At 43.0% G+C, this 14,709-nt stretch overlaps 8 protein-coding genes across 8 annotated transcripts; 1 reads left to right on the top strand and 7 right to left on the bottom strand.

Moving 5' to 3' along the window:
- Positions 1 to 302: 302 nt before the first annotated feature.
- On the bottom strand, positions 303 to 1,247 carry NEHOM01_1890 (uncharacterized protein; the record flags this gene model as incomplete). The annotated part of the gene is made up of 1 exon (XM_051490768.1): positions 303 to 1,247. The coding sequence occupies one exon, from the start codon at positions 1,245 to 1,247 to the stop codon at positions 303 to 305; it is 945 nt and encodes a 314-aa protein (XP_051346728.1).
- A 267-nt stretch (positions 1,248 to 1,514) lies between these two features.
- NEHOM01_1889 (uncharacterized protein) lies at positions 1,515 to 2,792 on the bottom strand (the record flags this gene model as incomplete). The annotated part of the gene is made up of 1 exon (XM_051490767.1): positions 1,515 to 2,792. The coding sequence occupies one exon, from the start codon at positions 2,790 to 2,792 to the stop codon at positions 1,515 to 1,517; it is 1,278 nt and encodes a 425-aa protein (XP_051346727.1).
- A 915-nt stretch (positions 2,793 to 3,707) lies between these two features.
- On the top strand, positions 3,708 to 4,577 carry NEHOM01_1888 (uncharacterized protein; the record flags this gene model as incomplete). Its single annotated transcript, XM_051490766.1, has 1 exon — positions 3,708 to 4,577. The coding sequence occupies one exon, from the start codon at positions 3,708 to 3,710 to the stop codon at positions 4,575 to 4,577; it is 870 nt and encodes a 289-aa protein (XP_051346726.1).
- A 27-nt stretch (positions 4,578 to 4,604) lies between these two features.
- Positions 4,605 to 5,330, bottom strand: NEHOM01_1887 (uncharacterized protein; the record flags this gene model as incomplete). The annotated part of the gene is made up of 1 exon (XM_051490765.1): positions 4,605 to 5,330. The coding sequence occupies one exon, from the start codon at positions 5,328 to 5,330 to the stop codon at positions 4,605 to 4,607; it is 726 nt and encodes a 241-aa protein (XP_051346725.1).
- Positions 5,331 to 5,594: 264 nt separating this feature from the next.
- NEHOM01_1886 (uncharacterized protein) lies at positions 5,595 to 7,220 on the bottom strand (the record flags this gene model as incomplete). Its single annotated transcript, XM_051490764.1, has 1 exon — positions 5,595 to 7,220. One exon carries the CDS (start codon positions 7,218 to 7,220, stop codon positions 5,595 to 5,597), a length of 1,626 nt encoding a protein of 541 aa, XP_051346724.1.
- A 1,260-nt stretch (positions 7,221 to 8,480) lies between these two features.
- NEHOM01_1885 (uncharacterized protein) lies at positions 8,481 to 9,866 on the bottom strand (the record flags this gene model as incomplete). The annotated part of the gene is made up of 1 exon (XM_051490763.1): positions 8,481 to 9,866. The coding sequence occupies one exon, from the start codon at positions 9,864 to 9,866 to the stop codon at positions 8,481 to 8,483; it is 1,386 nt and encodes a 461-aa protein (XP_051346723.1).
- A 390-nt stretch (positions 9,867 to 10,256) lies between these two features.
- On the bottom strand, positions 10,257 to 12,422 carry NEHOM01_1884 (uncharacterized protein; the record flags this gene model as incomplete). Its single annotated transcript, XM_051490762.1, has 1 exon — positions 10,257 to 12,422. One exon carries the CDS (start codon positions 12,420 to 12,422, stop codon positions 10,257 to 10,259), a length of 2,166 nt encoding a protein of 721 aa, XP_051346722.1.
- A 295-nt stretch (positions 12,423 to 12,717) lies between these two features.
- On the bottom strand, positions 12,718 to 14,685 carry NEHOM01_1883 (uncharacterized protein; the record flags this gene model as incomplete). Its single annotated transcript, XM_051490761.1, has 1 exon — positions 12,718 to 14,685. One exon carries the CDS (start codon positions 14,683 to 14,685, stop codon positions 12,718 to 12,720), a length of 1,968 nt encoding a protein of 655 aa, XP_051346721.1.
- Between the last annotated feature and the right edge of the window lie 24 nt (positions 14,686 to 14,709).

Raw genomic sequence — 14,709 nt, 5'->3', positions numbered from 1 at the left:
ATACATATTCGACTAAAGACCGATTTTGAAGTGGTTAGTATTGAGTTGGTATAGCTTAGGTTCTCGTTATCGTACGTCATCTTGAGATAGTCTGCAAACTCATAATATAAATACTAATCTGAGATTGTGATTTCTAATTCAAGATTTAATCGCGTTCGCTGCGATCAGTGTCAAGCCGATAAGTATTCCAGAACTTTGCCCCTGTAGATAACTCACTTTGAGGTGGAGGCCGGAGAGGACACCACACTAACTCAATCCAATACTAACTCAATCCATTTCACTACATATCAACCTACTTAAACCTATTTAAACTTAACAGGATACTTTCTTAATTCTAAATCTTTGTACGTCTGGATGACTAATTTGAGAATCTCTCTCCAGTACTCGATGGTATTTGTCGTATGCATTTGCAAAAGAGTCTTTCGGGCGCTTATGTTTTCTGGGAGGCCGTTGAGTAAGTACGCCAGGCTGACCAGTATCTGCTCGGTCTGAAGGCTTTCGTCTAGCTGGAGGTGGCCGTACAGATGTATTTCTACTCGAAACATGCTTAGAATGCGCAGCAACAGAAGAAGCAACTTAAAAGATGCCTGGCCATACTCTAACCGTAGGCCTCGAACAACTACGGGCGCCTGGCTTGTGATCTTCCGCAGGGGAGCCAAGTCCTCGAAGCAGTTGTTGTACTCGTTTTCTTTCCACGACTCAGGAATAGTAATGTTTTGGGGTGGTAGATGGGCCGGTTCATTATTTAGAGCCATTTGCTCCGGACTAAGTACAAGAATCCAGCCGGTTGTATTGCGGGTTTGGAGGGATATCCAGGTGTGGTCGAGCGGGTCTTTAATCAGCTGTAGATGCTGTAGTTGCGTGATTATTGGTTTGGCTTCCGATGGTAATGTTCTGAATACAGGCAGTGCTTGTACGGGCGTTTTTGGATTAGGTGGTGTTTGGGTTGGTGTGGTGGGCTCAGGCGGTAGTATGATGAATGAAGTGGGCGGGGTGGGCGCCTTTTTCTCTTCTACTTGCATTGCGGAATCTACTGGGTCTACTTTCATGATTCTTCTCGTCTGGGCTGGTATTGGGTTAGCGAGAGAAGAGCTCGGCTGCTTTATATGCTCTGGATGCTCTGCATCACTACAGGCCACCTTCATGTCCTGCCACTCCAACCAATACATTCCAAATAACGAAACACTAACCAATACTAACCCAAGATAAGATCTCCTAACACGTATTGCTTTTAAGAACTTGAACATGCGAATTTTCTATCTCTTCTAGCTTTTTAATTTGCTATCTCAGCATCCCTAGACCTTTTTGATCTTTTCAATCTCAATACTAACCCAATCTGACTATCTCACTCTTCTCTTCCACAAACCATCCTAACCCAACTTAACTCAATCCAACTACTAACCCAATTCAAATTAATACGATAACCTTGCTTTACTTAATGTCAAAATCAAAAGATAAGCCTTTATTGGGTTAAGTTGTGTTTGTGTTTGGTTTGATTTGACTTGATTTGTGTTTTACTTTTTGACCTGTATTGCCAGTTTGTGCTCTTGTTTGGCCTTTTTAATTATTGATCCCCACTCTTTGAGGTTGTATGTTATGGTAAAAGCCCAGCTAAGCTCATAAACCATCGGCTTATCTGGCATATTCTTGGCCGCGGACAAAGTACTGGGATTTGAAGCTGTGGTGGTTTTCAGGAGGTCCATGCTGGTTTGGATTACAACCCCATGAAGGAGCTTAGCTTGTAACAGAGAAGCCAATAAGCGTATTTGGCTGGAATTCTTGTCAGTTGTTGTTAGTCCTCTAATTGTCCAACTTGTCGTCGGTTGTAGAACTGTCGATAACTCTATAGAGTGTTTCTCTGGATAGATGAGCTCACGAACAGCACAATAAGAAGATAGGTGGATATAAAAACTGTCTACAAGTTGATCAGAGTTCTTTGTGTCGAAGCTAAGTTTCCAAATAACATCGTTGTGTATCTCACTTGGACTAGGCAATTGAATCAAATTATATGGTACTGACTCGCTAATTAACCCGAAGTCTTTTAAAATAGCGATTGTTCTGTTCTTGAGTGCTATTATATCTGCTCTTTGCTTGGTCTGCATTTGTTTTACTTCTGGTATGGATTTGGTTATGCTATTCTGTTTGTCAATAAAGATCGTCTCAATCTTTCTAAGTACTTTCCTCCAATACTTGGCATCGTCTAGTATGTTAATTGACCAAGAAAGCGATATTATGGTATTGGAAATATCGGCAGACACGAAGTGAGTATTGTGCTGTAAAACTGGGCAGGTCTTTGGGAGTGTAAGGTCCCTAAACATTATTTTGATGGCAAAGGAACGCTTGGCGTTGAGTAAGTATACGAATGCTTTTATCGGCTTGGATGTTTTGGACATTGCCTTCCCAGTCGCAAATAGATCCTTTGTTCTACTGTCTACGACCAGCTTTTCCGAATTCGAATCTGCTATGAAACTTTGCAATGCATCGGATGGAGTGCCTAGTATTGGGCATATACCCAAGCCAATAAGACAAACATTATTTGTTGGTGCTTTCTTTGAGTTGAGCTTAAGGTCCCATCGGGTGGCTTCCGCATCAAGACTTGGCTCGTCAGATTCTGCCAAAGTGTAATCCGTTGTTTCATTAATTACCCCAAGTTCTGTTAAGGCGGCTATTATTTTGAGCTTCTGTTGGTCACTATCGGGTTGGTTTGGTTTGCTATCTGCACCACCCAACAACACACTCAGTACGGCCAGAATACAACAGGTTCTCATTAATAATACACACTTCAAACTCATTCCAATTATCTATTTATTTCTTATCTCCTATATTTTATTAAATTTCAAAATCAACCATCACTATCCAACCCAAACTAAGATTATCCCAGCTATTGTATGCCATAATTGTCACAAAATGGTTCGTACAAGATTTGGCCTTAGTTGGCCATATCTATTTGGGCAGCTTATTTTACATTATAGTCTAGATTAGATTATAAGGCATAAATAAGAATGGATTTAATAAATACGTTGTAGTTTCATGGCCTGTCCAAAACAAGCACAATCATCAGATACTAACCCAATACTAACTCAATAGGAGTTACTTGATACCAACACAACAAAGAGATCTCTTCATTTTACCCACCCCATCATTCCTTTGTCTTTCCATCTTCATTTAACTCACCCAATACCACACTACACTACACTACACTACACCACACCACACCATATCTTAACTTAACTTAACCTAACTCAATCTAATATTAACATAATACCAAACCAACATAATACCAACTCAATATCATATTCTAAAACTAAAACATAACCCTTCTCTTTTCAAAACTACTCACTTTGAATTGGGTTAGAATTGAGTTTAGTTTTTAATTCAAATCTAACTGAATACTAACTCAACTCAACTCAATACCAACACAATATGTCTATTGGGTTAGTAGAATGTCGCTGTTCGGAAGGCGTAATACCTCTACAACCCATTAACAGCCGGATACCCAGTGTAATGCCGGAATACGACCACTACCCAAGATCAACACAATACTAACCCAATATCTACACAATATCAACCCAATATCAACACAATACCAACACAATACCAATTCAATAGCAAATAAGCTCACCTGATCAAACACATATTCATTTTTTGTGTAAACATCACAAATCCGCGCAATGAATGTACTTCTCTTGGCTTTGTTATGTTTGAGTATGATCTTAAGCAAGGAAACACCGGCCAACAAAAGCTTCGACATTGTCTATATCAATTTGGCGAAGCATACATCTAAAAAGCAGTATATTGAGCGCATGCTCAACTACGCAAACTGTTCGTTTATTCGGTTCAACGCGGTTGATGGCCAGGAGATTTATGCGCGCACTAAAACTCTTCAGGAGTACTCTAATGGCATGCCAATCCGACCAACCAACCGTTCTATTCGTTCTCGAATCAATGCTGCAAACGCAGGCCGGGCCGGCTGCCACCTTAGCCACTTGCTCGTCTTGAAGACAGTAGCCATGTCCGACAGCACTAAACCCGTTCTAATTCTTGAGGACGACATTGATCTTGATACTCTTTTCGTGGCTAAGATTGAAGAGGCTCTGGCTAATCCGCCTGACCACTGGGATATTATTCTTCTTGGCGGCATGTTTCATACGGCTTGGTGGGGTCATCCGGCCAATAAGCATCTACGGGCTGGGAAATACCAAGCCTGTCTGCACGCATATTTAGTAAATGGATCCAAAAGTGCGCACAAGATCGCTGAGGCAATAGATAAAAAAGATTGCCCTGGTCGTCCTGTAGATCTGATCATTGAAACAGCATTTCGAGATGACCCAGATTTCAAAGCCTACTGCTTTGACCCCATGATTGCCGTACAAAGAAGAGACTTATTCGAATCATCTATTACTTTGCCATCGACCACGCCTTGGTATGATAAAGTTGCCGCCAAGCTCTTCCCTAGTGCCTTTCTCCGCCCTCTCTCCCGCTCACTCGCTGACGCCTCTTCAGGTGCCACAAGTAGCTCTCAAGCCCCGAATTTAACAAGCATTTGGCTAGGGTTGTTTCTCATTGGACTGCTATAAAATAGCCGGCCCAAACCCGCTCAATCACTAGTTCGCCGTTCTCTTTCCTATCAAGGGCAATGTAACCTTTGATGTCTTTAGTGTCATAGAATCATAGATCAAGACTTGGTTGTTGACCTGCGTCATACTAAGGTTCTGGTTGACCGATCGAGGCAGACGGCTTGCTATCCCATCAAGGGGCTGATTGCTTGACTGGATAGTGCTGCCCTTGAACTTAGTTATAGCTTCATCAAAGTGTTGTTGGGTTGGCCATAAGACAGCCCGCCACATTTCCCAGCTCATTCCAATATGGTTGGACAGCACGACTCCCCAGGTGATAAGTGCTATGGTTGCAAGGGCAATTAGGGCTATAACAATCCAGTGCATCTTCCTGCGACGTGCCTGACTGATATCTTGTTCAGCTCCTTGTAACTTAGCATCTCGTTTGGCCCTCAAAAACTGGAAGACCACATAGCTCACTCCAACTACCCAAACAATGCACAGGGCAACACCAATTATAGTAAACTGGAGACTAGCAGATTTAAGATTAGCCAGGTCATGTGTCTGGATTGCTCGGTCAATAAGTTTCGCTGCAGACAAAGTTATTAACACTAATCCCATCATTACAACAGACCAAATACCCAGCATCACTCCAATAACCCAACGGTTTATTGATTTAGTGGCCGGCTGTTTTACCTCAACATTAGAAGGTTCAGTTGATTTGTGTTTAACGAATATATTCGTACATCTCGTAACAAAAGTATCCATGCTCATTATTAAATGGTTATAATAAAACCTATAAATACATAAAACATTTCCTATTGGGTAAACTCTATCAACAGATAGCACAATCTATTGTGATAGTGCACAAAATAGTAAAATATATCTTCATGTTAACAATCAAATTCATTTATTCTGGAAACACTGCAGATGCAGTTGAGCCCAACGGCCACCTAACCTAATATTGATATGATAGGGGGTAAAAAATAAAGTACCGTTTTTACAACAAATTACTATAAAAGGAAATTCTTACCTAAATCATCTTGGTTGATTGGGTTGGCGTTTGGTTGATGCTGGGTTACCTGGGGTTGAGCTGGAAGACATACGAGCATGTACCAGCTTTTTAATAGCCTCTGCAATCGGAGAAGAGAAGATTGAGTTACGTTCGTAAATCATGTGGGCTAGAGGCGGATAAAAGTCAACGATGTCTTCGGGGTCGCTTGGGTAAGCTGGATTGAACCGGCCGTCGTGTTTAGTCAAAAACTCTAAAATACGAGTGTTGCGCATGCGACTCTCTAGTGCGGGCGCCTCACCTTCTCGCTGCTCCCAGCAGATCTCTAAGGCATACATATCGGCGTTGGCATATGGGCAGTAGGAGTTTGTATCAGCCTTCACAAATCGGATAGTTGCACTGAGCAGAAAAAGCCTCTCATACTCCTTCTTGATTAATGTGACTAGCGCGTCCAAATTCTCTTGTTTGACAAGATACTCAGCACGCCCAAACGCGTGCCGATGTAGCATGCCTTTGAACGGCTTCTTGGTCGCGTTAAGATTCACATTCATAAACTCATTGCGCAAGTGCTGACGGCTTTTTATCCAATTGAAAGTCACAGCCTTTTCATAAAGACGCTCAACATACGACCGAAGTCCTGTCCACTCGATCAGCCGGGCCAAATCAATAAGCACCTTTTCAATGAAGGGCAGAATCTGAACTATCTTTTTCGAGCGATTGGAAACCTTGGCCCCCTTTGAAGCCGGCATAAACCGCACCAAGTAGTACTTGTGGCGGCATACATTTATTAGAGCCATTTCCACGTTGTCCGTTTGTTTAGGAAACTCATCTAAAGCCTCTTCCAATCGCGGGTAAGTCGTGGCCACTTTAGCCAACAGCAAGTTGTCCGTTAGTTCAATCACGGCTCCATAGAGCATATAAATGCTTCCAAAAGACCCCACACACTCTTTAAACTGAGCTGACCCTTTGGGCAGTACTAACTCTTGACCTGTCGAGTCCAGCGCATGGATGGTTTGAATTGTGCTGCCAATACAGCCGTTTTTATGGTCCCAGCCGTGCACATTCGTGCTAATAGAGGCCAGCACGACGAATATGTTAGCTGTTGGTCTGACCTTAGTCGCTAATGCATACGCATTGGCTTGTTGCTCGACTTCCTGAAAAGTAACATTCCCAAAGACTTGGGCCGTCTTTGCTTTTGCATCGATCACGATCTTGTTCAGTCCTTTGAGATTAATTAGCATAAAGCCCAGTTCTTTGGCCCGGGTAAAACTCTGTGTAAGACCGCTCCCAACTAGATAGATCTTCTTTTTCTCTTGCTGGGCTAGACTTACTATTTTCTTGATCTCAGCTATGTTTTTGGGATAAAAGATACCAGCCTCATCCTGCGCTACACCAACACTAGGTGTTCCGACAGAAGCGGTGTTATAATCATGGCCGGTGTTATCTACTGAAGCCAGGGTCGCGATCACATAAGAAATAAACAGCAGCAGCACAGCCAGTCTTTTAATGGTCGTGCTATTCAACAGCTCTAGCCAAAGCTCAATTCTGCAGAGCATTCCTGTTGTGGATTGTACTCGGCTTAACTTCACGTAACAAGACTGAGACTTATTGCCTGTTTGGGTTAGCAGATGTTCATACATTATAATCCCCATCACATTGTTTGGTGGCTTATATGGCCATGACCAAATAAGGAAAGACTTCTACCAATTATTCAGTATCATATAAAAGAATCAATTGGGTTAGTATGGCTTCACTTTGGTGATCAAGGATTGGGTTCGTATTCTAATCGAACCCAACTCAACTCAACCCTAACCCAATACGAAGACCATCTTAGCCGATACATCCTCTATTAAAGATATTCCTTGAGATAAGTGTGGGCACCATTTATTAAGTCAATAAGAGTGTGGTGGAGTAAGATGACGTCATATTAAGTTGGCATTAGTTTAGTACTAAGTTAGTATTAGTTTAGTACCAAGTGGTGAGTAGCTTGCCAGTAATTAAGTTGATCGTATTGGTATTGTATTGGCATTGTATTAGTATTGTATTAGTATTGTATTAGTATTGGGTTAGTATTGGGTGGTGGCCGTATGATAGCATTACACTAACACAATACCAACACAACCCAAACCAACCCAATACTAAGCTGCCCTCATCGCGGGACCAATTGATTTTCAAAAACATTCATTTGCTGCTTCAACTATATCAAATACTAACCCAATTCAGCACTAAAAGTCCGCGGCCAATGACCAAACAAAGACAAAAAGACCAGATGAGGTGTCTGGATAAGCCTCAACAGATTTAACACTAGTACCAAATACTAACCTCGCCAACTCCCAAATTTATTTCAATAATACGGGGTATGTTCGGTATTTGTATGCACCCAACCATGGACAGTTGTGATAAACATGCTGCATAGTGTTTGCCTGCCATCCCGACGGTATAATAATGACTTCCTTTTCGTCCAGCTGAATACGGCACTTCTGTTTCTTATCTACTGTAATCGTATGGCAGAGACATTTGCCAAGCCGGCATCTTGGCCTTGGGCAACTACGCTCTAAATGCTTGAATAGATCGATAAATGTCGAGGAAGTATTGGCACACAGTCCTTGCCTCTTGGCGTCCCTTGGTATAGCCAGGCTAGAATGCCTCTTAGACAACAACCAAATACTAACCCAATACAAACCAACACCAAATACTAGCTAAGCCACATCTTCTTTTCTATGTAAACAGTTCTGAAGCACCCAATCGAATGAATAATTGTGAAAACTCGCCCTTGATATATTTTGCAAAGAAACTATTGTGATCTTAGTTGGTATTTTCAAAACAATGATACTTTTTCAGATATCTAATTATCCAGCCACTTAAATAGTAGATGCATGTGCTATTCCAATGGCAAATATATCATTTGATTACTAGGAGAACAAACTAGAAAACCAACTGGGCGGAGTTGGCAGCCGGACCCAGGGGAAGTGCTCTTTAGCCATGGTGGTGGGTATACCGTTTTTGAGCTCGCGGCCAATAGAGTCATCGCTTGATATGCGGGGGCCGTGCATTCGGAACTTCTTCATTACCCAAAAAGAAAACTTACCCTGAGATAGCGGCTGGAAGTTCGGGCTAGTGTGGATATCCACAGTATTGGTGGGAACTTCCAACAAGTCCAGCTCATCAACCGCACCACAGGCCCAAGCTGGCATATGCGTATCATGCGCGTATAAGAACAGTCTATAATCAATTGCTAAAGTGGTGCAGAGAGACCGAGGGGTGAGTTCTTTAGTCGGAATTGGTCTCAAGAACTCCTTCAGGAATCGCACTTTCCTTTCCCATTTCACGGAGTCATCAGTCACATCCTCCCCAACCATTCGGATAGTGAGATTGCTACAAACCAGGTCTTCATCGATACACTTCATTCGCAATGGCTCCATTGTCACCTGGGCATCTTTAGTTAGCTTAAGCTCCAGATTAAAGTTGTTGCTCCAGTTGACATCGCTGAGATATTCCACTAGCTCGGGTGTTTGGCATAGCAGAGAAAGACTACACACAGGCAGTTGTGACCAAAAAAGCCGGGCAAAATGCACTTGATACGGATTGCCAGTAGCAAAGGTCAGCCCGACGCTTCGATTTTCGTTACGCGGAGCTTCCAAAGAAGATATCACACTTGCTTCCATATCAGCATCTAGATACTCTGACGGTTCGCCAGCAATCGAGATATATGTTTCCTTGGCTTGAATGACTCTAAGCAAAGTCAAGACTGATAGAATAGCGTTCAACCCATGCTCGAGCTGGAGATCTTTCAAATACACCTTTTCAAAAAGGACAATGTCTTCTGAGACGGACATAGCGATAGTATCAATGAGCTGAAGAGTTGCATAGAGCTCCTCGTACTTATTCACATCCCACTCCTCTGAAAAGTTGACATAAAGCTCGCGTTGAGCGCGGGCCACTACTGATTCAGAGATCAGAACGCAGTACTTCCCTACTGAGCACAACGCAAACTTGACTGTCACACACCCACACGTTGTTTTGCGACGGTCAGGCAGACAAATACACATATTTAGTTCTCTCAACGCTTTTGTGATCTTGATAGAGTCACTTTTCAAATCAGCAGAAACATACGAGTCAACTAACCTTCTAGCTTGTTGCTTGATAGCTAGATCTTCAGGGGGGAAGACGTATTCAGCATTTTCGTCAGCTCCGAAGCTCCAATACAACAAACAACAAACAACAGCCATGGCCACAACCGCCAAAATGCCAATACAAACCCAAAGCAGCCTAGTTTTAGATATAATTCCTTTACGCATGCTATCTAAAGATAAAATATTTTAAGTTGGTTATCTCATTTTAACAATTATTGTGTTAATTGAGTTAGTATTTCGAAAAGTTTCAGCGCAGTATTAGGTTGGCAGTAGTGTGGTGTTATTTAATAATCGTATGACAGCATTACAGTTGTTATCTACTAACAGCACAATAACATAATACAATAAATACCCACTCAACATAACTCAATACTCACTCAACCCAAACCATATACCCACTCAACCCAACCCAACTTAATACTAACTCAACCCAACTTAATTAGCAATTTGAAGATGTTTTATTTGTTTGAGTGCAACTGTAGGTAGATATAATAATAGTTGCGATCAGGTGGCCCAAAAACAGACAAGCAAGTGGTCTTATGTGCCCGGCCGCAGTTAGCTGGTACTAGACGTTGAGTCAGCTTTCTTGCTTTCATTACTCGCCCAGTAACCGGCCAATACTTCAACCAGAAGGCTTTCCTGAGTTGCCTTCCAGATAGAGCTGCCGGCCGAGACAACGCCATTGGCAACAGACTTAGCAGTAGCCCAAACAGTGTCCATGGACATCTTGTGGTGGTGGGCACACCAGACCACATTCGTTGTCCTTCCCCCTTGTATCATTTGATTCTTACTCATCGTATCGCAAATGACCCGCCGGGTGTATATCATGGTATCTGGGTCGGCAATGGGCCATTTAAGAACTAAGAAGGCCGGCGGCGAGTAGAAAAGCTCGAGATAAGTATGGCCCGCCACCCAACGGTCGGACCACGAAACACTCCAGATCGCCCCAGGCGGCGAGGCAGTATAAGCCCTAATACTGGGCTTGAAGATCAAAATAACCTTCCCACCTGCCATATAAAAGCCAAATTTGCATTCAAACTCATGGATTTGTACCAAAACACCGTTGTGCGTATATCCGTCCGTTCCTAGATCAAGATTCGTTATAATCAAGTGCTGGTGGACGGTTATTCTGCAGTCAGACAGCCATGATTGCAGGCTTGACTGAAAAATAATCGGCCAATCTAAAGCCAGATTGTTGACCGATGTTTGCTGAGCTAGGTTGGTAATAGCTTCAGTCAAGTCATCTATTTGTAAGGACTGGGTAATGTTAGTGAGTTGGATGATGTGCATTTTCGGCTTCAGATTCTTGATTTGATCGGTCAAAAAAGTAACGGCATTCTTTACTTTCTTCTTTTGGTCTAACTTCGGGTCATTTATCTTCAACCCATCAACAATAAAAGTGGTCATCTCTGGGAAAGATTGGTGTATAGATTGGCAGGTGTCGTCATGCATGACCTGTACATTTCGATAGGACAGTGTCTGGGCCCGATTGGTTATATCAAATATGTCTTCTTTACAACAGGTTATACATATAAAACACAAACAGACATTATCAAAGCAGAGCTTATTGCAAGTACGCTCCTGAATTATTGCGGACTCGATAGTTTCCCTGGCCACAATGCTAATCTGATACTGCCCATTCAACCCAAACTTACTTGCCAAGTCAGACAGCCGGACAGGTTGTGGAGTGGAAGCTGACGTTGGGTCGGATGTAGTTGCAGGAAGTAAGCTAGACGCAACCGGAGCGGAGTCGACATCAACCGGCTCCGCAATAACATCGCGGCTATAGGCCACCGAATTAGATTCATAAAGCACCCTTTTGAAAATCATATGGTCTAAATAGCCCGGCATCGTGGACGTATACGGTGCGCCCAGGAAACATAGATTCGTAAATACAAAAAGATCAAGCACCTTCTCCAGCAGAGATTGGGTGTTCTCCTTATTTGGACCTTCACAAAGACACTTCTGCCCCCACGTAAAGACCACTATAAGGGTTTGACATTGGATTGTGCTGATTTGACCCCGATGTTGTAGCAGTGTTTTCAGATTCGAGTTATTCGCATCAATGCAGATATCATAACTTTCCTTAAAGATCACCACAGCTTGCGGACTGGATGAATTCGACGACACAGCGAAAGTGGTGCCAATTTTCGAAAGTGGCACGGCCTTGTTCACATAGTCTCCCAAGTCAAACGTGTTGGCGCGGTAGATATAGCTTTCCTCGGCGTCGACCGGCAGAAACAAAGCCGTGCGCTCAAGAGAAAACATAAAGTAGTTAAACACTGTAATGAGTTGTGCGGCATCAATTTGCAAGTTGTTGTTTTGATTCAAATCTACCCCACTTTCATAATCAAACCCCTGATTAATTATTCCGCCTCTTCTCATGATTGCTTGATTGGCCGACGGATTACTTGCACTTATCAAACCAGTAGCTAGGCCAGCATCTGTTTTGCTTTTGCTGTCTATCGCGACTAGAGGATTACTTTTTGTCTCAGCATTATTCCTGGTTTTCTGCCAAACACTATCGTCATTCTTAACGTACTCGCTAGCTGAAGTTATTGGCGCCGCCGAAATGTTAGATGGCGAACTGTTTCTGGCGTTTTTAACCATACTAGGGTGGAGATCCACTAGCTCTAGCACCACAAAAGCACAAAGCACTACCAGAGCGCTGCCAATACAAATCACCAGACAAATAGCTTTTGTCTTATCTATGCGTTCCATGTTTTGAATCTAAAATTTCAAAAAACCCATATATAATCATCTTGTTAAGTTGTTATTGAGTTGAGTTGGATTGAGTTAGTAGTGTGTTAAGTTGAGTTAGGATTGAGTTAGTAGTGTGTTAAGTTGGTAGTAAGTTAGTAATATGTTGAATTGGTAGTAAGTTAGTAGTAAGTTAAGTTGATAGTAAGTTAGTAGTAAGTTAAGTTGATAGTATGTTAGTAGTGTGGTGAGTTATTGCTGTAATATTAGATGAGCTGCTTGGCATTATGTTTAGTTTATTGGATGGGTTATTGGGTTAGCTTAGCTGCTCTGATTGCAGAGACGGGCTGGGAATTGCCCGAACAAGATAAATAACCCCTGCACTAGCCAGTGCTACCAACAGAAGTACGGCCACTGCCAAGCCAAGCTTGTTTATAGCGCGTATTTTCTGCCGGTGCTTCTTCTTGAGGATAAATCCAATGATTTGAGAGCCGGCAAACGCAAGCATAGATATGACTCCAAGAACTGCATGAATAATGTTTTGTACATCATTGGTAAACTTAATGCTTAGCAGGAAGCCAATGCACATCCCACCCAAAAAGATCAGACCAATTCGCAGCCAGTGCTCTTTGATAGCTTTGATAACCCCACGACGCTGATCAATAGGCTGCACAAGCTGCAAAAGAACACTAATCAAAACAGCTACCAAAATAGCCAGAATTGCCTTAAATGCACAGTCTGCAATGTACCATGCGCCGTATGGATGGAATAACGAGAAAATACTTTCCATTGCCACTAACGACGCCATGATCAAAGTCAGAGCAAAACGAGTTATCAGCAAAGCCACCAGACTTTGATCGAGAGTAGTTGTATCAGGCTGCACTCCCAAGCCAATTAGCATCATTTGCGCTGTTGTTTGCTCTCGATGCAGATGCTGTCGGCCTTTACCACTCTTGGCAGCAAACGCGCCGGTATCAGCATCCTCCAGGGCTTTCTGATACATGACCAAAAACTGCTGTATTATCGCTTCATTCTCAAGCTGGGCCTCAGTGGGCCCCTCAACCGCTTCTGTAGCTTCGATGGATTTGGCTAGCGTGGGGTTAGTATTGGTGTTATGCGCGAGATTGGCTAGCTCACGGAAAGCCTTCTCGGCCCGAATATATTCTTCTTGCTCGATGCCAAAGAGCTCAGAGGCGACTATTTCGGCCGCATGCTCGTGCATACCCTTGAGCAAAGCCAAGCTGCTTTTGGAGGGCAGAATGTCCTTGGACAGAGCAAGGCTTATTTTTGAGCCCAACTCGTCCACTAGCTCTGGAATGTTTCGCTTCCCTATTTTCGCGTAAACCTCTTCTAAAGTGAGTGGAGTGACATCGTGGTAAGCGCTGGAAGTAAGCATTCCTAAACTTACCCATTTATGAAGGACACTGAGTTGGGTGGGAACATGCACCGAAATCTTTAGGGCTCGCCAAATCTGCTCCAGCGTCTTCGCAGGGTTTATAGGGAAGTTCTTCTTTTGGTTGTAGGCGTAAATGTACATTCCGGCTCTGCAGGTCAGCTCAGACCAGAGGTATGCCGATAGTTTGACATAAATGTGCTGTCGAGCAACATTGGTGGGTATGGGGTTATCATTATCTTGACTGGAGTGAGTACTGGGCGAGATGTTGGCTAGGTTGATTATCTCAGCATGCTGGTCAGTAGGTGGCGTGGTTGGTGAGATGTTGGTGAGAGACAGATTGGATGGGGATCGGTTGGATAGAGCTTGGTCAGCACAGGATTGAACTAAAGCAGGGTCGGCCGGTGATGAGGTCCTATCTGCTGTGAGCAACTCATGATTAGAAGGGGCTCGGGCTGGACCAGGATTAAGAAGAGGATCGGTTTCTACATCAGATAACCCCGGGCGTGATGAAACCGAATCACGACGAGTCAAACTGTCATCAGCTAGACTTGAATTCGAGTCTACTACTGATGAAACTGGCACCAAACGGCCATCATGCACCACCAACCCATCAAGAATCTCTATGACAGCACTCTCTGTAATACACATCGAGTTTAAAAGAATAGGCTGGAGAATACTGGCATTAGCTGGAGTTATGTTTTTGATAGTTTCAAAAAGGCTGTAGTTTTTGGCCTCTTTCACCCAGTAGTCGAACACAGTAGGTATTTTCTCGTCAATAAGAAGATACCTAGCTGATAAGATATGGTTAGAGGATTCTCTGGTTTTTTCGTCGATATCCGCTAGTTTATCGGCAAGACTATACAAAGTTTCATTAGGACGGACTACCATTTATCTTAAGTATCTAACCATTTA

This window comes from Nematocida homosporus (genome assembly GCF_024244095.1).
Source record: "Nematocida homosporus strain JUm1504 chromosome Unknown 4560, whole genome shotgun sequence".
Lineage (NCBI taxonomy): Eukaryota > Fungi > Microsporidia > Nematocida > Nematocida homosporus.
The sequence above is the reverse complement of the archived record's forward strand: the minus strand, read 5'-3'. Positions and strand labels throughout refer to the sequence as shown.